General features: G+C 43.3%; 3 protein-coding genes across 4 annotated transcripts; 1 reads left to right on the forward strand and 2 right to left on the reverse strand.

The window, feature by feature from the left end:
* Positions 1-1,459: 1,459 nt before the first annotated feature.
* On the reverse strand, positions 1,460-9,306 carry TOPORS (TOP1 binding arginine/serine rich protein, E3 ubiquitin ligase). 2 transcript variants are annotated; one of them, XM_053295830.1, is made up of 2 exons: positions 9,173-9,306; positions 1,460-4,870 (listed from the first exon to the last, which is right to left on the reverse strand). In XM_053295830.1, exons 1-2 carry the CDS (start codon positions 9,245-9,247, stop codon positions 1,964-1,966), a joined length of 2,982 nt encoding a protein of 993 aa, XP_053151805.1. In that variant the 5' UTR covers positions 9,248-9,306; the 3' UTR covers positions 1,460-1,963. The 2 variants fall into 2 exon arrangements, with proteins under 2 accessions (XP_053151805.1, XP_053151806.1); XM_053295831.1 differs by lacking the exon at positions 9,173-9,306 and adding an exon at positions 8,745-8,983.
* On the forward strand, positions 9,260-14,681 carry SMIM27 (small integral membrane protein 27). The gene is made up of 3 exons (XM_053295833.1): positions 9,260-10,202; positions 10,315-10,495; positions 12,966-14,681. Exons 2-3 carry the CDS (start codon positions 10,451-10,453, stop codon positions 13,074-13,076), a joined length of 156 nt encoding a protein of 51 aa, XP_053151808.1. The 5' UTR covers positions 9,260-10,202; positions 10,315-10,450; the 3' UTR covers positions 13,077-14,681.
* A 544-nt stretch (positions 14,682-15,225) lies between these two features.
* Positions 15,226-24,848, reverse strand: NDUFB6 (NADH:ubiquinone oxidoreductase subunit B6). Its single transcript, XM_053295832.1, has 4 exons — positions 24,556-24,848; positions 17,212-17,304; positions 15,993-16,037; positions 15,226-15,392 (listed from the first exon to the last, which is right to left on the reverse strand). The coding sequence occupies exons 1-4, from the start codon at positions 24,775-24,777 to the stop codon at positions 15,327-15,329; spliced, it is 426 nt and encodes a 141-aa protein (XP_053151807.1). The 5' UTR covers positions 24,778-24,848; the 3' UTR covers positions 15,226-15,326.
* Positions 24,849-26,067: the final 1,219 nt, after the last annotated feature.

The raw sequence follows: 26,067 nt of genomic DNA on the forward strand, positions 1-26,067 counted from the left end.
ACAGGAGGGGTTTACCATTGCCATCTCCCACACAGTGTGAGATGATGCCTTTCAGCATCTTCCTATACCGCTGCTGCCCAATAGAGGAGTTTCCCATAGTCTAGGAAACATACTAGCAGGGATCTGAACCAGCAACCTCTGGCTTGCTAGTCAAGTTATTTCCCCACTGCACCATTAGGTGGCTCTCTGCTCACAGCATTATTGACAGATAGACATCTAGTCTCTGAAGACCTCTAGCAAAGAAGACTCTATTCTATTCTGCTGTTTAATAGACTGATAATTGCTCCACAGGTTCAGCTGCAGAAACCATGTAATGATTTTTACTTCCTCTACAGAGTCATAATGCTATATCAGCACTATGGCTGGTCCAGGGATCTCAAAAAAACATCCAATTGCAGGTAGCGGTGAGCAGTGTGTTGATTACATACAAGTGAGATAATTTAGATTTTGCTTGCTATAAGTTATTTATTATTTTAGTTATTTAACACATTTGTATATCACCCAAAACGCATGTCTCTATATTTAAGAGGTGGTAACTTAGCTTGCTATTTCTATGCATGCTTGGCTTAGAATTGATTCTTATTTACCAAGCAGACTTCCCAAGATGTAACTAGAAAGATGCACTAGAAAGAGAATATACCTTCACCGAACCTCAACTGAACCAAGCTTTAATTTGTTCAAGTGTGCTCCTTTATTCCGCCCACAGTCTCCACTCATTCTTAATTTGTTATATATTTGAGTGTGTGTCTGGTACTTTGATTTCCCAGAGAAAAAGTCAAAACTTAACCTGTACTTGACGGAGAACCGATTCCCAGTGTAGCTAATCCTGCTTCATAAGATGCATGAAGTAAACCAATAAGTGTTAGATCTATAACATATGTACAGATCAGTTGAGATGCAGTGGAAGATAAACCCAGAAATCAGGGAGGGAACTAGAGCACCAGGAATGCAAAGCATAACAGGACACAACTGGGATGCTGAGAATACATACTACACATAAATCTAAACATTCATTGAGCAGTGTTTAGTATCTTGGGCATTTCTTCCTTTAAAAAACCCCCTTCTTTTTAGACCAGACATTCTAAAGAGGGTACTGTTGCAAGCATACTGATGCAACACATTATGAACAATTAGTACCACAGCTTTTTCAAAAGCTTACTCAAATATCAAACCATGGTTGTGCAAGATGCATGTGTTAAAAGCTCACCCCTTCCTCTGTGGCACCCTGATCCCCCATAGACAGCTGCCTAGCATACCAAAAAAATCAACATTTCTTAGCCTCCTGCTGCTACTGAGGAATCATTATGCTATATCCTCCACAGATCTAACACTCAAAGGTTTTTTTGTGTGTTTTGCTTTTAATTAACCAGCCTTGTGAGGGTAGTGGAATTTTCCCTAGCAGCATTCAGTGTACAGGTTTCACAACTGTGGTGCAGGTAAAACAAATATTACATTTGGATTTAAAACATGTCAGGAAATTCTTTATTTGAACCTTTGTGAAATGCCTGTTTAAAAGAGACTCTGACACAAAGTATTTATAGCAATCATGGATCCTTATTGGCATAAAGTGAACTATACAAATCAAAGATATGGCAAATTAGATTAAACTTGAAGTTGCTTTTCCTTTTCACAAATAAAACAGCAATTGATTTTCTAATTTTACATTTTAAACACAATTAACTACCAGGGGACTTATATTACAAGGGGAGAAATGTGGTGGGTGTTTGGAACAGGGTAATATTTCATGTTTAATCTGGAGGGAGGGGTATGGCAGATAGTAGCAATGTTCTGCTTTTTCTTGGACTCAGCAAAAAATTAAAGGAGGAGACATACTTCACAGAGAAGTAGTTCCATTAAGTCATACCACAGAGAGCACAAGGAGGTTTTGTTTTCTTGCTTTAAGGAAAAGTCTAATCAAAAGTTGTTGTTTTCCTTCCACATTTAAAAATGACTAGGTTAAAAGTTACACTTTTTGTTCTGGCGAGTCCAGTTGATGTGAATGTTCCATAAGCTTATTTTTCAATCTCAACAACAAAGATGTTCTGGTGGCTGGAAACTGGTTGCATACATCCATTTCTATGCCGCTAGGCTGATTGCCTGTCTCAAGTGAACTACTACTGTCTCTCACAATAGATACCTGTTCACTGGCAGTTTCCGGCAGCTGTGGAACTCTACTTGGAGTCTCATCTCCTACATCCTCCATTGTGGTGGTCACATTGCTGTCCATGTCAATTTTGACTGATTCATTAGCTCTGTCATAACCACAGTCTCTGGTTTCCAAGAGGGGTGAAGGAAATTCTGTTGCTCTGTCATTCTGTTGCATGGTGGGACTCCAGGAAATGCTACTATCACACTCAATATTATCTTGGATTTCAGGGTCTTTGTCACTGTCACTGTCTATTGTAATTACAACTGGAGAAGAAAATGGAGAGTTTACCGTGTGGCTTTTGTGTGTTTTTCTCTCCCTTTTCCTCTTCTTTTTATGGTGTCTTGCATCAGTGGCTTTTCCTTCATAAATAATCTCAACGCTTGGGCTTCTCGATGTTTTCTTCCCCCTTCTGTGTAGAATCTCAGTTTCTGGTTGTCCATCCACAAAGCTAGCTTTCTTTGTGTAAGAGTCCCTGTACTTCAGCAAAGGTTTTTGAAGAGCCCTTTCTTCCTTTGCAGAAGCGTCTTCTTCTCCTCTGTGTGCGTTCTCCAAGTGACGTGTCTTATACTTCCTTTTCCCACTAGGTTTTTCAGATCGCATTCTCTCAGACCCCCTAGAAGGAGTTCTAGATCTGCTACTAGATTGACTTCTTGATCTGTGTCTTTCAGAGTAGTAATACCTGCTTTCATTATTACCTGTCCTTTCAGAAAAATACTGTATTCTATAGTCTGGACTGGCAGATTGCCTTGAATAACGTGCTCTGGTCTGGGTGTGTCTCCTATATGATGGTTCATAGTCATCTGGAACTCTATTTCTATGGTAAAAGGTGTATTTCCATTTACACTTGCGTTGGTAACCATCTCTTAAGTAATCAACACTGTCTTTACTCTGTGACCTTTGTTTACTGTAGTCACTGCTGTGGGATCTTGATCTGCTTGGGTCTCTAGACATAACACTCTCGCTACTTGGAGAGTGTGTTTGACTTTTCCGAGACAGACTCTTATCTCTGGACTTCTTTTTGTTCTTCCTATGTTTGCGTCTGCTGCAATCTCTCTTCCTTTTCCGCTTTTCCCGGCTATGATGCTTTCTCTTTCTTTTAAGGCCATGCCGATCTCTACTATGAGAATCTTGAACATCCAGTTTCCTTTTTTTAGATAATCTGTAGCCATAATCATCATCTCTTTTTGTGAGTGAACTTTGCAACAAAGTCTGGCTAGCAGACTCCCTCATTTGAGTTTGGTCCTTTTCACTCCCTTTGGGTTTCAACTTATTTGAGAGTGACTTATAACTGGATCTGTCATCCCTGGACCCTACAGAGGATGGTGACGAGTATCCACTAGCATCAGTATCACTAAAGCTATGATACTGGATGGGCTGTACTTCTTTCACTTCTTCACTTTTGCCCCCATCAGCCGATGCCTCGGAATCTGAAGACAGTTCAACAAGTTCAGGTGTTCTCTCTGCTAGTGGTTTCACATAGCCAACAATAACACAGTTGTCAGAGGAATCACCACTGTCACCATTGGTCTCCACACTTACTGGTAATTGCCTCTGAGGCTCAATTGTGTTTGCAGAGGGCTCTTCATCAGAGCTTTCTGAAGTGTCCAAAGTAGCAGATATGGCAGCACGAACCTGCTCTGAGCTGGAATAAGAAGGTCCTGGTGTTTCATCATCCCAAGGTGCCTGACCAATACCAACTGTGAAGCCATTACGATCTGGTTGTTGGGAATCTGCCTCATCTGGAGAGATCGTAATAATGGAGGATTCAGAACGACTTCCTTCTTCATATGAAGGAGCAGGACAATCATAGTTTGCATGCTGATCATATGCCTCTATATTAAAAGGGCACCTGGCAAAGCTGATGAACTCATGCAGAAAATGTTCTGTGTGATGGAGCAAGAAAGGTTTTAAGTCTTCAGCAAATGCCTGGCTCTCCATATCATATCTAGCCACATTACTCATGATAATATGTTGTACAATATTGACAAGAGATCCATGAGCGCCGAATAAGACAGTAAGTTCACGCTTTAGCCACGGGACCAGCCTGTGAAGACAGGCAGGATTCCTGCGAAAAAATTCAGCTGATGTGTCTCTATAACGTCCTCCATCTTCAATGCTTCTAACACGAGTACCAGAGCGATATAGAGCTTTTCGAAAGTTAATTATCTCCTGTTCTTGAATCTGTCGCATAGATCGGCCTTCCAAACTAGCCTGTCGCCTTGACGCAAGGCGTTTGATCATCTGATGCATTTCTACATCTCTGTGCCTTGTTGGCTGATTCGACAATCCTTCAAACAATATCCCATTATTTGGAGGAGGCAGTGTTCTTCTAGATGAGGATGTTCTTCGAGGATAAATTGATGTGCGACGTTCCCTTGTTAGTGTAGTCCGGTAACGGAATCGTCGCCCATGAGGATTAGCAAAAGCATCAGCTTCTGAAGGTCTTACTATATATATCTCATAGTGATCTTCAGACCTCATACTGTGCAGAATTGACTGAAAAGGCTGTTTGCAGAGGGGACATTCTGCTTTGTTTTTGGACCACTCCTGCACACATCGAAAGCAGAATCTATGCCAACAACTATCTAAGTAGGCTACATTTTCAAACTTGTCCAAGCAGATTGGACATTTAGAGTCTGGAGATGCATCCACTGATGTCGGCTGATGCAGCTTCTTTGTGCCAGACCTGGGTGAAAAGTCATCTGTCTCCGATGCCATATTCTGCAAATAAGGAGAGAAACATCAATGTACACTTGACTTAATTCCTGCTGATTCAAACCAGTACTAAGCTAGGTTTTCTGAGGAGCTAGACTTTGCATCAGTAATGTGGCTTTACTGTACAATTAGGAATGGGGAATCCTTATGAAAACATAAGAACAGTCTTGCTGGATCAGGCCCAAGACCCATCCAGTCCAGCATCCTGTTTCACACAGTGGCCCACCAGATGCCACTTAGAAGTACACAGGCAAGAGGTGACAGCATGCCCTCTCTTTTGCTATTGCTCCCCTGCAACTGGTATTTAGAGGCATCTTGCTGCCTCTGAGGCTGGAGATGGCCTATAACCACCACACTAGATAAGAACATAACTAGTGCTTTACAACATTTCCCAGTGCCATAAACAGATTGTGATACAATTTGACATATATATTTTGAAAACAATAGTAACAAAAAAAGTCTATAGCATGTTAATTGTATCTGTTGTAGAAGTTATCTCAAAAAATTTCCTAATAGCTGCAAGTATTTGAATTAAAATAATTGATTAGAAGAAAAACGCATACTTGTGTTTGTTTCTGTTCAAATGAGTACAAGGCTTTTATATGGAACTTTTTAAAAAACTGGAATGGTTTTTAAAACAAAGACAATTTAAAAGTGTGTTATATAGAAGACATAATTGTATTTTCTACAGAAACTTCCAATCTCTACAGCTAAAAAAAGGGCAATGCTCTGCGTATTTGCCTCAAGTGACACCAGAGCTTATCTGTTTAAGGTTTGCCCTCACCTGTGGTCTGAAATGAAACAAAGATTTTAGGTTTGGCTGTGCAAATCTAAACCAATCTGGTGAATTCACAACTCGAATATTCATTTGGCTATTACCATATGTATTTTGGTTTTATTTTAACCCTGTTACAGATCAATAGTGCAAGACAGACAGAAAGACAAGCAAGTATGTACATACTCTCTTGCACTTCCTAGGGGAAAATCACCTGAAAAAAATGTTGGTTACAACTTTAAAACTGACCAATCTTCCTACTATTGTATTGGCATCCATTAATGTAGTGCGGCTTCAAAAAATTAGTTTGTGAAGCAATTAACTTGTGAATTAATTGGTAATTAATAGAACCTGAAGCTGTTCTGCAGAAAAATATAGTCACAAACATTTTCCATTTCAGAAAAGGTTTTGCTCCACATTATACAAATTGTACAAATATTAGCTGCTTGATCAGGGCAAGTGAATGTGCATCCCAGCAACTTAAGGTGCACACTCTCCTCCCAGAACAACCACCATGGCCTCTTGTAAATTCAGGCAATGCGGGGGTGGTGGGGGATACTTTCAAGAAACAGAACGACATGCGGAACTGAAAACCCCCAGTGTGCTCACTTGACAATCGGTCCAAACAAAGCCACTGGAACTTCTGAACAAGCATATTAAGTAACAAGGCACAAGTCATTTAACATGAGGCCTGAAATCCTATCCAAATATACAAGTACTCTTGAACTGAGATTTACTTCTGGGTTAAGCACAGAACACAGAAGAAGCGGATACAGTAAGATATGCAAAAAGCATGCTTTGATTTCATTACAAGTTAGGGGCCTCTTCAAACAAATCTCTGACTTTACACAATAAATGCACACGTTACACATTTGGTATGTAGGATTCTACATTCATTTATTCCTCAAGACAATGAATGCTGCAGGAACATTGCAATTTCCCAGCTGGGCAATGTTAGGAAATGTGATCTTCTCTGATCTAGCTGATCTATTGTAACCTGAATGCTGTGAGAAGAATGCTAGAACAGGCCCCTACTGGAATAAGCAGTTTTTCTCCACTGCTAGAAATCTGGGGGATCAGGAAGTATGCAGGGTACAGGGGCCCTTAAAGCTGCCACATATTTTATCAGTACTGTGCACAGGTATTTGACAGAAAACCAGACAGCTTGTATAATATAGTGGTGAGAGTGTTGGCCTTGGAGCAGGGAAACTTGGATTCAAAATTCAAATCCCTGCTCCATCATGAGGCTCCACATGGGAAAATCTTGGATCAGTTACATACTCTCTGCCTAACCCACCTCACAGAGTGGTTGCAAGGGTAATTCCATGTACATATGGAATACAAATATATCCATAACGGTTATAATTATATAACACCACAAATAAATGGTGCCTCATTCCAGTGGTGTTATACATTGTATCCCTGACACCCCAAAGGGTCAGCCATTCCATACCAAGGTGTTTATTCATTTATTTTACATTTATATCCCACTCTTCCTCCAAGGAGCCCAGAGCGGTGTACATGGTTATGTTTATCAGCGCAACAACCCTATGAGGTAGGTTAGGGTGGAGATACTTCACTGGCCCAGAGTCGCCCAGTGAGTTTCATGGCTGAATGGGGATTTGAACTCAGGTCTCCTCATTCCAACCTTCTAACCACTACACCACACTGGCTCTCCCTTCAGATCAGCATTGCCAATAAGTGGAAATGATCCCACCTCAAGGAAAAACACTTGGTAATTTGCCTTTGAGGTGCTTGCCCAAGAGTGCTTACTACTTGCCCCAGTAAGTGGCTTGCCTAGTAGGTAAGTGATTGGCAATTCAAAAGCAACCTTGACTCCCACACTGTTGCTATAAAAAATCCAGCAAAGTTTAGCATCTGCTTGGATGGGCTGGGACGGGGCTGTCCTGATCAAGCTCTGAACAGCTGATGGTGACCAGGAACAGAAGAATGCAGGCCACAGAGAATTCTTTATGCACACTACTTAGCAGTTCTAACATATTTGTGAGCATGAATAAGAAAGATAGTCATATGTGATGCACTGGACTCCAGACATCACAAGAATCCTTCAAAGCGTCAAAGTGTGGTCAGACGACTTCACAATCTAACTTCCACATTTCCTGAGAATATCCCTACTTCTTTGACTGAAATCACCCATCGGGGGTATAGCTATAATTGAGCAGATGGATTCAAAGAACCCAGGCCCCCTCAGCTCCACCCCTCCCTATTTTCTTCATTATTTCCCTCACTCTGAGAGGCGGGCCCCTTCTTCCCTAGCTACGCCCCTGAGGAGCACACATTCTTGGAGAAAAGTGTCCCCCCTCCCTGGCAACACCTTCCTGAGGGCTCCTCTGGCTGACCACTCTGAAGCTAACGTGACTCCAGGAGGAAACAGGATATTTTCGGGTGGAGGAAGGAAGCCCTTCGACTCCAACCCTACTTTCACCATCTCTGTGTGAAGCCAGAGGAAGGACGACCCCAGGCAGGCACCTGAAAGTGTCCCTGGAGGAGGGACGCAGTTCGGTCTGGTGTGGCCCGCTTCCCAGCTCGACCCCACACTCCCCTGGGCAGCAACATGGCCGCTTATCCCGCACAACTCCAGACAGTGGTTAGAGTGCTGGACTAGGATCGGGGAGACCCGAGTTCAAATCCACCTCTAGCCCAATACTTGCTCGGTGACTCTGGGCCAGTCACTTCTCTCTCAGCCTAACCTACTTCACAGGGTTGTTGTGAGGAGAAACTTAAGTTTGTAGTACACCACTCTGGGCTCCTTGGAGAAAGAGCGGAATATAAAATGTAAATTAATAGATAGACAATTAGATGAGGCAGCAGTGATGATGTCCTACTAATAGCGGGGCGGGCCCAAAATCTCCCTCCCTGTCCCTGGTGTCTTCCCTGCCGCAGACGCTTCGCCTCAGCCCTCACAAGGCTCCCACTTGTTGCGCCCAGCAGCAAACTTGGTGGCCTCGAGCCCCCACCCCACACTGCTCCTCGGCAAGACTGGCACACTCGTCCTCCCAGGCAACCCCGAGGAGGCGACGCTCGCTCGCTCGCTCCCTGCTCCGGTTGTGCGCGGCCGCCACCCTAACTGGCCTCCATCCCCACCGCTTCGCTCCGCGCCACTGAAGGATCGGTGTGGGAGGGGAGGAGGGGCGGCCGAGCCCCCCGCCAGGCACCGCAAGCCCCTTCCCCTCGCAGAGCACCAGAGCGGGCAAAGGGGAGGAGAACCCGGGTGCCAAAAAGCCGAGTAAGAGTGGGCGGCGCCTCCCCTCCCGCCCCGCCCGGAAGAGGGGGGGGGTGGCTTCGCCCTGCTTTGGCTTTCGGGTTTCCTCGCCGGGCGCGGCAGCCTCGCGGAACGCACCAAATCAGGACCAAGAGGACTAGAGAGACCTTCAGGAGCCCAGGAGGAGCAGGAAGGTCAGGGCGCAGGAGCCGCCGCCGCAGCCACCACCACAGGCAGGCGGCCGGGCTCGAGGGCGGAGACCGGACGAGGCGCCCGAACGATCCTTCCGCACCCCCAACCGAACACTTACCGGTTTCGATCTCTGGCGCCGGCGGCTGTTGGCGCCGGCGACGGCTCGGCTGCGCAGCTCCCGGGAGTCACCCATTGACAGCGACAGCCCCGCAGGACAATAACGGCCGCCGACCGCGGTAGCAGCCGCCCTACTCTGGCGGAAGCGGATACACCGCTACCGGGAAAAGTCGCTTTCCGGGTTAACAGGAAAGGAATATTTAAAAAACACACACACACACACCCCAGCTTAAACCTAACATTAAAGAGAGAAGGAAAATTCAATCGCTTATTGGTCGATGCTGCCCTCTTCCGTCGGGTGATGTCACAGGGCCGTCCCCTTTTGATGTCAGTCAAAGACGAGCTGACCCTCCTCCGCGCATACATACTAGACTGCTTGCAAGTCTGCTTATAGCCACGGCAGATCACTTGGGCTTTCCAAAATAGTGCCTGGGGATGATGGGCACGGTAGTTCAACACCAGTTGGAGAGCCAAGATCGCTCGTAACAGGGAGGCACTCCCTGGCTCTCCCGCGGTTGTTGGACTACAGTTCCCATAATGCCTAGCCAGAGTCCAATATTCAGAGACGCTGTGAGTTGTAGGAGAGCCGAAGTTATAGGATTACAACAGTTTGAAAGTCGGCTGTTTATTTATTTGCTCATAACTCCTTGTGATAGTCCATTTTCGGGCGGGCAACCTGGTTTGTTTAGTCTTACAAGCCAGTACTCGGCCCTCTCGGAACAGAATAATATCCCTCCATGTTTATAGTAATGTGCCCGCTTCCCCCGCACCTAAAGGATTGGAAACTAACGGCTCCACAGAAGCTTTCGGCCAGGTGGCATTCATCTTAATTCTGGACACAAACACACGCGCGGAGATAGAAAAGAAGGCGCCGACAAAGCAACTCGTCCTAGAGTTCAATGGGACTACTTTGTTGAGACCGGCGCTTGGAAGCAAGTCCCACTTAGTTGGGCTTTCAAAACTACAAAGGACTCCTGCATCTGTAAGCGACCATACACTTGACAAGTGTCACTTGTGCCTACTTGCTTGGAGTAAGTTTCCTAGGGCAATCTACTTCGGAATAAGCGTGTATCGTCCTATCTGGTTGTTAATGTAGGGGCATATCGGTAGAGATTTGGTGATATCTGCATTTTATTTCCTTAGTAACAAAGATGGTGGCTTCCCCATATTCCCTTTCCTATGTATAAGTAACTTCCGGAAAGTGTTTGCGGAGGGCGTCGCTGGTTCCAACAACATAAATATTTTTCCGTGGTTACAACGAGGAGGAGAAGCGAGAGGAATGGCGCAAGTGAGCAGGCGGACACTAGAGTGGATATACTCGCTGGTAAGGAGCAAGCTGCTTTCCTCTTTCCCTTCTACCGTCCGCAGTCAGGGCCAGAGACTTAGCAGGACTGGTCTGGCAGCAACAAGCGCCCTAGGTAGAAATATGCAGATTTACATAAACACCGTCGATTTGTTGGATCAGAGGATAATCTCCAGCACTGCCCGGTGGTGGGGGGGTGGGGACTGAAGGGGGCACAGAAGGGGCAAAGTGCAGTGTCCAGCAAGAAGCAGCCCATGAAAAGCAGTTATCATCTATTCTCCGTATTTGGTTCATCAAGTTATGGTGCCACTGATGACCAAGGGCTGCTCCGTGGGGAGGGCGCAGGAGGAGCAAACGCCCCTCTCAGAAATTGGCTTGCCCTTTGTTTCATAAATCTAATATGTGGGACACAGCTTACCCACTCATAAATTCATTTTGCCCCTTTTGTGGCCCCCCCTTCTTTTCTAGTGCTGCCACAGCTAGAGATTGTTTTAAAGCTAGCGTCTGTTGAACATCACAATGCTAGGAATACCAAACTGGACTCAAGGAATTACAGTTTAACCTCGCTGTAATCAAAGCCCTGAAAGACTGTACATAAAGTACATCCTATTTAAAAACCTCCCCTTATCGTTTTAGTACTCTTCCTTCTCCCTCCCTGCCAAACATAAAGTCACACATAACATTGGTAGTGCACCTTTTTAATGTGCATCTCCATTTAGTGGAGGCACAAAACAGAAGCAAAGGGGTACAGAAATGAACCAAGGCATTAGACACAACAGAAGAGAGAGCACGAGCCTGAGCCTGTGGAGGCTGGGCAGGGTGTCAAGGGAAAGCAAGAATATGTACATGCTGGGGCATTAAACAATGGTGTACTAAACTTAGTACCTTAGGTGTAGAAAGGCTTGTCCATACTTTTAAGATAACGTTGTGCCAAATGAAAGTTGGTTTTTCCCCTTTTCATTTTTTTAGATTTATATTTCACTTTCTCAGAGGAGTTCAGAGTGGTGTACATGCTTGTTTGTATCCTCACAACCCTGTGAGGTAGGTTAGGCTGAGAGATCCATGACTGGCCCAGAATCACCCAGTCAGCCATCACTCACCCACTTGATGCCCAAGAGACATGCGGATTGTCCCTCAGCATTTGTTTAATTTTCATTACTGTCGCAGACGGCAATGTTCATGTTTCAATTTTCTACACACTCTTTAAGGGAATGCAAGAAGTGATACTTTCAAGAGACATTTTAAAGGAATATTTTAAAGTCCTCAAACATTTGCAGACATGCAGTTGTTCTCGCCCAATAGAAAAAGCTCTATATTTAGCATCCATTTCAAACATGAAGGCTGCAATCATTAGTAGGGCCCCAAATGAATACAGTGGAAATTATCCAAAACATGTGTAGAATTGCACTGTAAAGCTGCATTGAAATAAAGGAGATTGGCATCCTCATAAACAGGATTAGGACTGGGCTGCCAGTCTGTGTGCATGGCTTTTGTTTCCAGGCTGGTCTGCTTAAGGCTGATCTGAGCAGCAAATGCTTAGATATCTCAGATGGGAGGAGAGCTGGTCTTGTGGTAGTAAATATGAACTGTCTCCTTTGCTAAGCAGGTCCACCATTTGAATGGGAGACTGCATGTGTGAGCACTGTAAGTTATTTCCCTTAGAGGATGGGGCCACTCTGGAAAGAGCATCTGAGGTTCCAAGTTTCCTCCCTGGCATCTCCAAGATAGGGCTGAGAGAGATTCCTGCCTGCAACCTTGGAGAAGTCACTGACTGTGTAGAAAATACTGAGCTAGATGGACCAATGGTCTGACTTGGTCTGTACTACACACTTAAAACAAAATATCATTTCCATAGTTTCCAGGAAAGAATTTTGAAATCTGTTGCTTTTGTGGTGGATCTAGGAGTTTGTACCAATTTTCAGTACTCAGTGGTTTGAGCACCAATTCGGCGGCAAACTGGTTCGGACAAAATCTGAACCAGTTTGGCGCCACAAGGAGGGGAGAGAGAGCTTTAAGAAAGAGGAGATCAGGTCCTTACCTGCTCTCCATCACCTTATGCAGCTTTCTGCTATGGTGGCACTCAGCCCAAGTATCCCCGTGTGGCACCAGCACACACATGACGTTCTTGTGGGCATCATTTCATGGTCAGCATGGTGTTGCTGACCATGCAGATGGTACCCTCACATGCGGATACCAAGGGCATGCTGGTGCCGTGCAGGGGTCCTTGGGCCAAGCACCACCCCAACAGGAAGGTGCATGGGGCAGTGAGGAGCAGAAAAGGACTTGGTGTCCTCTTTCTTAAAGCTCCTGCTCCCCACTCTGCAGCGACAAACCAGTGCTCTAACCGCAGTTTGTGCACACCCCTAGTCAGAATGTGTCCTTTTAACCTGCTTGGAGATGGCTTTATTATTTATTTGATTTATATACCGCCCTTCCAAATGGCTCAGGGCTTTACATACTAACTGCTATTTTTGCCATTTTCCTTCAACAGATTCTTCTCACCACTGTATTGCTTTCATGGGGGTATGTAATTTATGCATCACGAATAGCAGCCCAATGGCAGCTGCAGGAGGACTACCCCACAGAAACACAGAGGTTTTGAGACACGCGGAAGCAGGAAGACTTTCTACAACCATGCAGAAAATTTGATGGCATTAAGTCCAGCCACACTGCTAACCACAGATTGTTTTTAAAAATCTAAATTCAAAGGATCAAGCAGTTTTTCAAAGCTCTGATAGTAATACTTAAACGTCAGAAGTATGGATTAGATAGGCTAGACTACAAAAAACACTTGCAAGGATTTGATATAGTTTTAGCCCAACGTAAAGGATCTCTCTCTTACATCAGTGTTTGGTATTCAGCTGTGAAAACAGACCAGCAGGCATTTGAGTCCCATTCACTTTCTTTGAGAATTATGCTGGCACAGTCCAGAGAAATGAGGCCTGAGGTTGGCATCCTACAAGAGCCACTGTTCATAGAACCCCACTAATTTTATGCCTATAGGCCTGTGATTTGATTGACAGTCTTGAGATGGAGAGATTGGCTGTTACTTCTACATTTAAAACTGATTATACAATTGTATCTTACTATTAAAACAATACATTGCTAACTGAATAATGCAACAGTTAATTTCTTCGACTGAACCTATTGCAAGAAACTTATTGTATATGAAATGCTCAATGGTACAAAGTTTGGATACGCACAAGAGTGTTGGGGTTTGCCTTCACATTGTATTTCCATGTCTAGGTCAATTATCACTCTTGAGAGACTGAAGTTGAGCAGTGATTAAATGAGAAATTAAAGCATTTCTTTTTCTAGAAACAGTAGGACTGAAAAATAAAGACTCCCAAATCTAGTTACTTAAGTGTTATTTTGAATAAGCAGTCATCTGCATCCCACACCTTAATGGTACACACTACTTAGATTTAATGTAAACCACTCTGAGCCATTTTGGAAGCGTAGTATAGGAATTGAATGAATGAATAAATAAATACTTCAACTAGTCAACTCTACACAGAGCATCTGTGTGCTCTTTGGGGCCAGCAGTTACCTCTCCCCCGCCACTTCTGCCCCAGTCTCTCCTTCCAGGCCCAGCCACCTCTCCTCCCCACTGCCAATTCTGCCCCCCACCCCCTTCTTTCCCCTCTCTTGGGCCTTGCCTCTGTGGCCGGGCCAGGTCCATCACCTCTGGCCTCAATGGCTGGGCCACCGCCACAGCAACCAATCCTGGGTGCGCCTCAGCCAATCAGCTGGGCTCTGGGACTCACATTCCAAGGCACACCCAGGAGAATTAATATAATAGATTATAATGAAAGTGTATTATCAAATCTTTGTGAAAGAAACCACTTTACATCAGATCAGCAAAGCTTGAGTATACATATTTGTAAATTTTATAGCTGATTGATTTTGCTAAGGAATTATGCTATAGCATTATAGAAGTCAACAGGAACAGGGCTATTCAATTTTTACACAGGATTATTTAACCTTGTGATCTGCATGTAAATATTTAATCACTTTGGCTCTCTCTAACAGCATACAACACTTACCAAGTATGGCTTGTTCAGTTATGTTTGTAAATAGATGGACTGTTATCCAGCCTAAAAAGTTGCTTATCTTTTACACTTGTGGAGTAAATTTTACTGCAGTTTTTATAAAATGTAAGGCCAACAACAGTATCTGTTTTTGCTAAATTAAATGATAAATGCTGTATTGGATTCTAAATGCTGAAGAACTGCATTTGGAGAGTCCTTGCACAACATATCCTGCTTATTGGCTTGCTTTGACCTATAAACTATCAAGTCTTACTGACTTTCCATTTCAATACTTGTTGCTTACTATTCAGGCAGTTGTGTGTGTGCACGTCCTATAACTGTTTGGAATAGAATGGGAAGGCTACAGCAGTATACTATCATGGGAAGAGAGCTGGTCTTGGGATAGCAAGCATGCATTGTCGCCTTTGCTAAGCAGGGTCCACGCTGGTTTGCATTTGAATGGGAAACTACATGTGTGAGCACTGTTAATATATTCCACTTGGAGGCTGGGTTTCTCTGCGAAAAGCATCTGCATGCTTGCATGCAGAAGGTTCCAAGTTTCCCTCCTTGGCATCTCCAAGATAGGGCAGAGAGAGACTCCTGCCTGCAACTCTGGAGAAGCCGCTGCCAGTCTGTGTAGACAATACTGAGTTAAATGGACAAAGGGTCTGACAGCTTCCTATGTTACTATACAATCAGTTTAAAAGAGAAAACCCATAATAATAGTCCTACAGTCATTTTTATTGTTAGATATATTCAGAACTATATAATATTTTATAGGATGCAAAAGTTGGCTGTAGCTTCTAAAGTCTTTGAGTCTCTTAATGATGACTGCTTGGTATTTCCAATGGAGGAACAACTTCACCTGTCTCCAGAATTGTGTCACCCTAAGGAATTAAAGACAACATAGTAAGCATTGTCATAATGCAATTATTTTAGGCACCATATTAAACACACCTTCTTATATGGAAAAGTCCAGATCTAATTGTTATAGTACTGTTAATACATATTATAAATGTTTATACACAGTACATTTTGGAGATATATCCCCAGTATTAGAAATTCTATCTATATAATAGATGCATCAATTTCAGTCTTCCAACACCACATTAGCTTTGCTGTATCATGAAAATCAAAGACTTCCCAGGCCAGAAGAATACAAGTCTATTCCAAACCCAGTGTTTATAACTAGAATCTAATACTCCCTCACTCTAGAATGGAGAGTGGCTGTCATCGATCAAAAGGTATGCGCATATTTCAAGTCTCACTAAAATAATGAAACATATCTACTATTTTCAGGAGACATACACCAGTTTGGATAATGCACTTGAATTAATAGGTGCCACTGGTCTTCAATTTTTACCTTGCCTCGTGAAGTCTTCTCAGTTATTTCTTTATTAAATCTGATTTTATATGCTTATACCCACAATGTCCTTAGAAGGCTAACAGTTTTAAGCTGTCACAGAATAAACGTGAAATAGACTCACAGGGTATATCTTGGGCTTTGATTCAACAATACCATATGGTTGCACCTGTGGACAAAAAGTAGTATACGTAAGGATTCTGAGAAAATTAGCCTCTTTGGAACTCTTTCAATATTTATTATAGCCTAAACGTTTGCATCTCAGTGTTTTTCATTAGCTTTTAATCTGGAGCTGCACCTCTCTGGACCAAAGTCCTCTGCAACTAAAAAGATACTTCATTTCCACAAATAAGCAAGATGTAATTACCTAATTTTTGGCATTACCATTGTGCTTCTGGAAAATATTAAGTTACTGATAAAACAGCATCATTCTGAAGTAATAGTGCATGTGAGCAATAAATCTAGGAAATACAATTTAACGGCAAAAGGCCAACCAGTTTTAACATAATTGGTTTCTCCAGTACACAGATCTCCACATGTAACAATGGGTTACAGGCATATACACTCACTGAATATGGGGTTGATGTTAGCCCTATCTGAATGTTAGGGTACATAGTCCCACCTACATACACCATGACCATTTCCTGAGTGAAGTTCTGCAAGTGTTCCTACACCAATGGGCTTGCCTGTCAGCAGCAGCAGAGGGCCTTCTCGGATCTCAGAAGACCCAATTTTGCCTCTGGGAGGGAGAAGCTGTTCGAAGCTCTCACAAGTGGAAGAGCTCCTCCCTTTGCTGAAAGTGTCTAGCTTGTCATACCCTATTTAGCAGGCAGAGCACTGATAAGAGCTGTGAACCTTCAGTCAGCCCAGTGAATCAGCGGCAGGGGTGAAGCTAAGTCAAGCCCTATCTAAGCAAGATGGGGGGGGGCATCAGTGACTAGACCTACCCTACTTGCCACTGGATCTCCAAGGTTCTTTGGCAAGGAGCTATTGAAGAACATAGAGGAGAAGCTGACAGGTCTCTGGAAGGCCTCATTTTCCCTGTGGAGAAGGCACCTTTCCGCTTCTTGAAACAGAGAGATCAGATTCTTTTTTGCTAAACTACTGAAGGGAAAAGGAGAGCAATGATGTCATGGGCTGGGAAAATGTGGACAATTTAGCCTTCCAAGTTCAAGTAGTTGGCATCCCTATTCTACCAGTCACCTTGGGAGAGCAAGATTGAAACTGTGGAGTTAAGTGACATAGAAAAGGTGCAGGCATATAGGTGTTCCACACATATCACCATAACCCAGAGGAATACTGTCAGAAATGCTACAGACATGCAAGCATGCATACATACATACCAATAGATGATACTTGACATAGTAGTGGGAAACCCAAAAAGGGATAAGCAGCCAACCCACAAGAAATGTTCCAGCTTTGTAGGTTTTGAATACCTAAAAATAAGTTATTTTTCTTATTAGTAAGTAAGTAAAACTTTATTTTGGTCGTAGACCAGCAATACAACAATATTAAAATAATAATGATGATGATGATGATAATAATAATAATATAATATGATAATATAAAATCAAGACTACATTTATACACATTTGGCATATTATATAACAATATTTGGCCACGATATGAATAACATCCGAATTAGGATTAGTAAGCAAATAGTTTAAATAAAAATCCTCTCCATGACCCGGAAAATCTTATTAGTACTTTAGATCTCAACTAGATATAGAATACAAACTCATATATACACGAGCTATGTATGTATTACAATGGTTATTATTATATTCTACCAAAGAAAACCACATAGCTCTGTGGTTGCCAGGAGTCAAGACTGACTCGATGGCACAAATTTACCTTCACCTTGATGTGAATTCCAACATTAGAACTACATTTCCCCCCCAAATAATCAAATAATCAAGCTCAGAAATGGAACAAATTTCCTCTTCAGGCTTTGTGACCTGAGAATGCTGAAACACCAGTAAATAAGAATTGTAAGAGGAGCTTGTACACCAAAATATATTATAGGATACACACACCCCAAACATCATACAAACCAAACATCTAGCAATGGATACATTGAACCAAATCCAGAACAGATTAACATACAGTGCCCCAAACAATAAATAAGGGGAAAGAGAACACTTAAGCCAAGACAGTTTTGTTTTAACAAGCTAGCAAAACACTGACAAAGATGGAGCGAGCAGATCTCCTTGGCAAGGGAGCTCCACAAGGTGTTACAAGGGCTCAGATAGCTGTAGCCAGAGCTAACTCAGATGCAGCTGGCACATCAGTCAAAGCTGGGTAAAAGTGCCCCGGGCTATGGCAGATGCCTGGGAATCCTTTAGCAACACTAGATCAAGAACTCCCAAGCTACAAATAACACATTGTTGTCTAGAACAGACTGATAAACCATTGCTGAATCAGTAGTTTTCCTGTCCACAAGAACCTCCATCTTGTCTGGATTTAACTTCAGCTTATCAGTACACACTGATTCAGAATCTTGATTACTTCTCCAGCTGGGGGTGACAAGGCTATTTGTTTATTATTTCTCTGTGTAAACCGCCCTGAGCCATTTTTGGAAGGGCAGTATAGAAATTGAATGAATGAATGAATGAAGGTAAAAAAAGTTGGGTGTCACCAATATGCAGATGACACCCAACACCAAACCCCCAGATGACTTGCCTCAGTGAATTCGTGTACCATAATTTTGGGTAGAAATGCCATGGTGGGTACATTTTTAAAAGTTTGTCACCACCTGCCACATTTATTCATTCATTCGATTTCTATACCACCCTTCCAAAAATGGCTCAGAGCGCTTTACCCAGAGAAATAACAAACAAATAAGATGGCTCCCTGTCCCCAAAGGGCTCACAATCTGAAAAGAAAAATAAGATAGACACCAGTAACAGTCACTGGAGATACTGTGCTGGGGGTGGATAGGGCCAGTTACTCCCCCCCTGCTAAATAAAGAGAATCACCACATTAAAAGGTGCCTCTGCTAAGTTAGCATGGGTTAACGTGTGAATTCAGGGGCAAGCCAGAAAAGTGCTTCCACCAATGCAGCGTTTAACTTGAGATTTCCAGGCGGGATTTCCAGCAGCGTTTTTTTGGGGGGGGGTGGCACCCAAACGGCCTAAGAACGACGCTACTAGTTTCAAGCTGACAGCTGTGCTAGGAACAGATCGGAAACAGAGCTGCGGCCCATGAATTTGAAGTGGATGAACATTGCATTTGTAGGTGGAAATCAGAAAGAGATGACCTGGCAAGTGTGCCGAAATCAAAATGTGCAAGGAGACGTGGTGTTGCAGCCTGGCCCGATTTGGAGACTAACCTTGAGGAGCGGATTAAAGCTCAGAGAGGAAAAGGAAATCCGCCTACAAGCAAGATTAATGGCAGAACAAATGGGAATAACTAACTTTAAAGATAGCCCATGTTGGTGCTATAGATTTATGAGCCGAAAGAATTTATCTGTGTGCACTAAAACAACAATGGAACAGCAGCTACCAAAGGACTGGCTGGTGGGGGGGGGGGCAGGAATCAGCGTTTTTAAAGTTTGTTGCAAAAGCTATTGAACGGGGAACATATGGATCAAGTTCCACTGACATTTGACGGTCCCCCGAATAGGACTGTGAATGAAAAAGAAGAAAACAGAGTTTCCATCGTGACAGCTGGAAATGAGAAGACATCTTTCACATGCATATTAGCCTGTGCCGCAAATGGCAACAAATTAAAACCAATGTTAATTTTTAAACGGAAATCTATCCTGAAAGGTGATTTTCCTTCGGATGTTGTTATTTGTGCTAATGAGAAAGGGTGGATGTGCGAAGACAATGTTTGAATGGCTTAATAAAATTTGGCGGAAAAGAAAAGGAGCTTTTTTCCCAACCATGTGGCATTTTAATAATGGAATCAATGCGTGCACACTTACTGGATTCAGTTAGAAATGAATGCAAAAAGGTATCAGCTACGCTAGCTGTAATTCCTGGTGGTTTGACCAAAATCTTGCAGCCTTTAGAGTTATTCGTGAACAAGACACTTAAATGCAAGAGCATTGGGAAAATTGGATGAGGAAAAGCCTCCATACATTCACAAGGCGGGAACATGCACAAAGCAACCTATGGTGAGGCAAGCCGCCACTGAGTGGGTGGCTTGGTAAAAGAGGAAGGAACGTGCACTCTTTGGCTGTGGGCTGCGTGGGCGGGGAGGAGCGGTGGCACAGACCGCATGCTTGGCAGTAAGACGACCTTTTTACTACCTTTCTCGCTGCCCCACTGCCGCTGCTCCCTCATAGGAGCCAGGGTCACCCACCCCTATACTTGTAAAGCAGAATCCTCACTGCTTTCCCCTTTACAAGTATTAGCCAGCTTGGGCCTACAGTATTTAAGAGAACGCCTTATTCGTTATGAACACTGTTGCCTATTAAGATCTTCAGGGGAGGTTTGACTGAGGGTGCCACCAACTCGTCTGGTGAAGCCTCAGAAGTGAGCCTTCTCTGTAGTTGCCCCAGAGTTGTGGAACGCACTTCCTGCTGGGATTAGAGCTGCTCTATTCCTGTTAACCTTTAGGAGACAACTGAAGACACATCTCTTCAGCCAAGTTTTTTAGCTATTTGGTGGTTTTTAGCTATTTTAATTTGAACTTTTATATGTGTTAAGTTTTAATGTTGTAAACTGCCTAGAGACTTCTGTAATGGGCATATACAAATATGCTAAATAAATAAATATACTTGCAAGATTTCAGAACAGATTAAGGTGTCTGCCTGTGAGAGAAAATAATCTGGTGATTAGCAGGAGCCAACATGGACTTTGTCAAGATCATGCCAGACTGATCTCATTTTCTTTCTTGAAAGGGTTACTAGTTTAGTCATCCATGGGAATGCTGTGGACATAGCATATCTTGATTTTAGCAAATCATTTGACAAGGCCAGATCTAACGAAAAGCAACCCTGACATGCAATCATGCTGGGGCTGCTGCAAGAACACACCTGCTCCGACATCCTTAAAGGATGTACTTAAACAGGGTTTTGCAGTGTGTGCAGTGGGCTAATTCAGATCATCACCCCTCACATGTGATTAAAGGACGTTCCAAGAACGTGTCAGCATGTCCTTTAATGAAGTTGTGGCATGCAAGTTCTTCTTGCAGATGCTTCAACATGATAAGTGGTTGTTCGTTTGAACTAGCCCTTCAAGTTGGTAAAATGTGGGCTAGATGATGCTATTGTTAATAGCATCTTGGAGTAAGGTATCAAGTGGAATGCTACAGGGCTCTGTCCTGGGCCCTGTGCTGTTCAACATTTTCATAAATGACTTGGAGGAGGAAGTAGAGGGGTAGAAGTAAACTACTTGGAGTAGAAGTAAACTCAAATGTGCAGATGACACAAAATGGGGTGGGGATAGCCCATACCTTAGAAGACAGAATCAAGATTCAATCTGATCTGAACAGGATACTGGGCAAAAACCAACAAGATGGAGTTCAATAAGAACACTATAAAGCAGTTGGGCAAGAAAAATCAAATGCACAAGTCTATGATGCAGAAGATCTAGCTTGGCAGCAGTACATGTGAAAGGGACCTAGATGTCTTTGTGGACAACAAACTGAACACAAGCCAGCAGCGTAATACAGCTGCTAAAAATGCTAATACAGTCCTAGGCTGCACTAGCAGAGCTGTTCCACTCCGACTTCAAATTGCACAACCACACTCTTCTGCCATTAGAAAGAATGGAGGCAATGTCACACAACTGCGGCTACACAATGGTAAGTTTGAGAAGAACATGTGGTGGTTTAGACACATGCAGCATGCATGCACAGGCAGTGTTGAACTGCCTACATGTTAAGGATGTTTATTTATTTGTTTAACAGATTTCTATACTGCCCAAAACTCAAGTGGGCGGTTTACAATAAAAAACAAAATTAAAATATTAAAACAATTTAAAATTTAAAAGATGTTAAAAGTGTTAACTATTAAAACTGTAAATCTAATTAAAAGCCTAGGTGAACAGATGTGTCTGGAATAAACTGGAACAGATTCAGAGGAGGGTAACCAGGATGATACAGGATTTGGAAACCAAGTCCCAATATGGAACAGTTGAGGAGGCTGGGTATGTTTAGCCTGGGTAAGAGAAGACTAAGGGGGAACATAACAGCTGTCTTCAAATATCTGAAGGGTTATCTCACAGAAGAAGCAGCAGACTTTCTCCCAAAGGAAGAAATAGAATCAGTGAGTTGAAGTTACAAGGAAGATTATTTAGGCTAGACATTTGGGGGGGAAATGCCTAACTGTAAAAGCTGGTGAAACAATGGAACAGTCTGCCTTCAGCAGTGGTAAACTCTCCTTTGCTGGATAGCCAGATGGTTTGAATATACAGGCTAGAGAGCCATCTGTCAAGGATGCTGAAGCAGTTTCCTGCAGTAAGCAGTGGTTGGATGAGAAAACCTCCAAGGTCCTGTCAAACTTTAAAAAGATCCAACATTCTATTATTTAATTTGACCAAAGGCAGACATTGAACACATCTATGTGCATACTTCAGAGGGCCAAAGTAGGCCTATTATTATTATTATTATTATTATACATTTCTAGATCACCCAATACAAAAAAGTCCCTGGGCGGTTCACAATCTAAAAATCCTATGCATATCTATTACTTTCTAAAAGCTAGATATTAGATACTAGCAGTTTACCCAGTTCATCTGTGTGAGATGGTTGCTGGGGTTCCCGGGTACCCTATGTCACTTGTAGGGTCCTAGGAAGTCACTCCAGTCCTGATAGCTCAAAGGCTGTGGAAATGTATAGGGAACAGACATTAGAGGAGTTTCGGGGGTTCCCGGGTATTGTCAGGGTTCCTGGGTACCCTATGTTACTCATTGGATCACGGGAAGTCACTTTGTCAAGTTTGGTCCCAATAGCTCAAAGGGTGCGGGACTGTATAGGGAACACAGACAGACAGACCAACATTCAGTTTTATTTATATAGATTAGGAGGTGGTTTTGAATACATTATTGCAGTGTGTTCCCGATGCACCCAGAAACTAGAAAGTTCTCATGATCATTGGGGAGACAATATCAAGAATTAGTAGATGCCTGGAGTTCAGTTGTACACTGCATAACAGTAGCAAACTATACCAGAAAATTTGGATAACAACACAGTGGCCAACAGATTGGAAGAGGTCAGTCTACATACCCATACCAAAGAAAGGAGACTTAACAAATTGCGCAAACCATCGCACAATATCCTTAATTTCACATGCTAGCAAAATAATGCTCAGGATCATCCAATGCATCTTAGAGCCCTACCTAGAAAGGGAAATGCATCATTGCTGATGTATGCTGGATAATTGAGACATCATTGCTGATGCATGCTGGATAATTGAGAAAACCAAAGAATACCAGAAAGAAGTCAATATGTGCTTTATTGACTACAGAAAAGCCTTTGATTGTGTCGACCATGTCAAGTTGTGGCAGTCCCTTAGGAAAATGGGCGATCCAGAACATATAACTGTTCTCATGAGAAACCTATACACAGGACAGGAAGCCACATTCCAGATGGAGCATGGTGAAACAGACTGGCTCCAGATCAGCAAAGGAGTAAGACAAGGCTGTTTACTTTCTCCTTATTTATTCAACTTATATGCTGAACATATACTGAGAGAACCTGGATTAGAAGAAGATGAGCGTGTTTTTAAAGTTGGAGGAAGAAACATCAATAACCTGCACTGTGCTGATGACACCACTCTGATAGCTGAGAATGCGGATGATCTGCAAGCTCTAGTAATTTTTTTAAAAAATTATTTACATTTTATATCCTGCTCTTCCTCCAAGGAGCCCAGAGCGGTGTACTAAGGTTTCTCCTCACAACAAGCCTGTGAAGTAGGTTAGGCTGAGAGTGAAGTGACTGGCCCAGAGTCACCCAGCAAGTATTATCGCTGAATGGGGATTTGAACTCGGGTCTCACGGGTACAGCAACCAGCCTCAGAATTGATAATGAAGACACTGAAGTGGTGGATAGCTTCTGCCTTTTAGGATCAACTGTCAACAGTAAAGGAACCAGCAGTCAAGAAATACACTGCAGATTCGCACTTGGTAGGGTAGCAATGAAGGCCTTGGAAAGGATATTTAGATGCCATGATGTGTTTATATCTACAAAGATTAGAATTGTTCAGACAATGGTTTTCCTGTGACACACTATGGATGCGAAAACTGGACTTTGATAGAAAAAGCATTGATGCTTTTGAACTTTGGTGCTGGAGAAGACTTTTGAACATACCATGGACAGCCAGGAAAACAAACAAATGGATCATAGAACAAATCAAACCAGAATTTACACTTGCAGCACAAATGACCAGGCTCAAACTATCATACTTTGGACACATTATGCGAAGATCCAGCTTCCTTGAGAAGTCCATAATGTTAGGGAAAGTTGAAGGAAAGAGAAGAAGAGGGCGACCAGCAGCAGGGTGGATGGACTCGATTACGACAGCAATGAATGCACCACTGAGACCTTACAGACCAAGTTGAAGACAGATCATCCTGGAGAGAATCTATCTGTGTGGTTGGTAGGAGTCGACACCAACTTGAGGGCACTTAATCAATCAATCACTCACTCCCTTGACGAAAGCAACCCACATTCATTCTGACCACCCCCACCCTCCTCGCAGCAAGCTAGCTGGGGGTCTCCTTCCTCCTCCAGATCACCTGCTTCCTCCAGAGCCCTCCAGGTTGCAGGAAGCGCTCCCAGAACCCTTCCACCAGCCCTGGCTTGCGCGGGGGAAGGACGGGTTCCCGCGGGCTCAGCTCCTGATCTTTCAGCCAGCGGCGCCGGAGCTCGCGCAGCTGCTGTAGCCGGAGCTTCTCGTCCGGGGTGTAACCCATCACCGCTCTGGGCGCGGCGCGCTCCATCGCCGAAGGCTGCGGCATCTCTTCAGCCTTCCACTCGCCCCTATGCCGGAAACACGACCTTGGCTAACGGGAGGACGAGCACCCAAGGCAGACAGGAAGTGACGTATGGGCCAAATCCTATAGAGATGGGGAGGAAAGCTAAAGTGACAAGCAGCGTGAACTTGGGGTTTAAATTCAAAAGCCACCATAGATTGTTGCTGGATTATCTGTTATGGAAAGGCAGCATAGAAAGAGAAAAAGACTTTTCATATCTCTGCTTTTAAACGTCGCTTCATATACCTTTTAATGTATTTAAAATGTCTTTATGTGTTCTCCTGTTTTAAAATGTCGTTTTATGTATTTTTTTAAGCATAGGGTGGTGTGCAAAGCGGAGGGTTCGACAGCTTGGCATCGCTGGCCTGTGCTGAATACCCGATATGCTTTGCGTGAGAAGTTAAAGTAGACAACCAGTTCACTTTTAGATCCTGAGTACCGACGAGGACTATGATGGTGTATGCAAATTTGAATCTTTAAAAAAAAAATCTCTCTGAGTGTGTGACTCTAGCGTTTCTTTCTCTATGAGGCAAAACCCAAAGCCTGGATCCATAATAGGTCAAAGAAACGTCCAGGTCCGATGACGGTGGCTGGTTATTTATTTGTCGAAATATCGCCACCTACTGTTAGAAAATCGTAAGTGGTTCGGACAGTCAGTGTTCATAGATGCAGAAAATTTCGCTCTTCGAGCGAATGTTGGAAGAAGCAGGAACTTTAATATTAGCCAGAGGCATCATGGAATCCCTAACTGAGCAAAGAGATGCCTTTAAAACGGTGGCTTTCCTTCTCATGTCATATCAACTGCAGTGGCGCAGCAGGGAAGCAGCTTGCCTAGGGAGCAAGAGGCTGTTAGTTTGAATCCTTGCTGATGTGCTTCTTCCTAGACTGTGCCTAGTAAATATATATCGGGCAGCAGCGATAGAGGAAGGTGCTGGGAGTGGATGCTCACTTCAGTGACAACGGCAAAGGCATCATCTCACACTGCGCGGGAGGAAGGCAATGGTAAACCACTCCTGTATTCTACCAAGAAAACCGCATGGACACCGATTCAATCTTTCCTTTCCTTTCCCTCTCATACTGAGCAGGGGGGAAACTGTTCTTCAGTCCAGCATGACGTCTCCAGTTGTTGTTTCTAGTGTCTCCCTTACATTTCTTTTTAGATTGTGACTGCTTTGGACAGGGAACCATTTTTTAATTTATTTTTTTTTGTTTTATTATCATTCTGCGATGTAAATCATTATGAGAAGTTTTTATTGGAAAGCAGAATATAAATAA

The sequence above is a fragment of the Hemicordylus capensis genome, chromosome 2 (genome assembly GCF_027244095.1).
Source record: "Hemicordylus capensis ecotype Gifberg chromosome 2, rHemCap1.1.pri, whole genome shotgun sequence".
In the NCBI taxonomy this organism is placed as follows: domain Eukaryota; kingdom Metazoa; phylum Chordata; class Lepidosauria; order Squamata; family Cordylidae; genus Hemicordylus; species Hemicordylus capensis.

Coding starts and splice junctions, on each gene's coding strand:
- SMIM27 (XM_053295833.1), top strand. CDS start 10,451: ATGGCGCAAGTGAGCAGGCGGACACTAGAGTGGATATACTCGCTG. Junction 10,496..12,965: donor TAGAGTGGATATACTCGCTG/GTAAGGAGCAAG, acceptor TTCCTTCAACAG/ATTCTTCTCACCACTGTATT.
- NDUFB6 (XM_053295832.1), bottom strand. CDS start 24,777: ATGCCGCAGCCTTCGGCGATGGAGCGCGCCGCGCCCAGAGCGGTGATG. Junction 16,038..17,211: donor ATGTCAAGTATCATCTATTG/GTATGTATGTAT, acceptor TTTTGTCCACAG/GTGCAACCATATGGTATTGT. Junction 15,393..15,992: donor CAAAGCCCAAGATATACCCT/GTGAGTCTATTT, acceptor TTAATTCCTTAG/GGTGACACAATTCTGGAGAC.
- TOPORS (XM_053295830.1), bottom strand. CDS start 9,247: ATGGGTGACTCCCGGGAGCTGCGCAGCCGAGCCGTCGCCGGCGCCAAC. Junction 4,871..9,172: donor GGCGCCAGAGATCGAAACCG/GTAAGTGTTCGG, acceptor CCTTATTTGCAG/AATATGGCATCGGAGACAGA.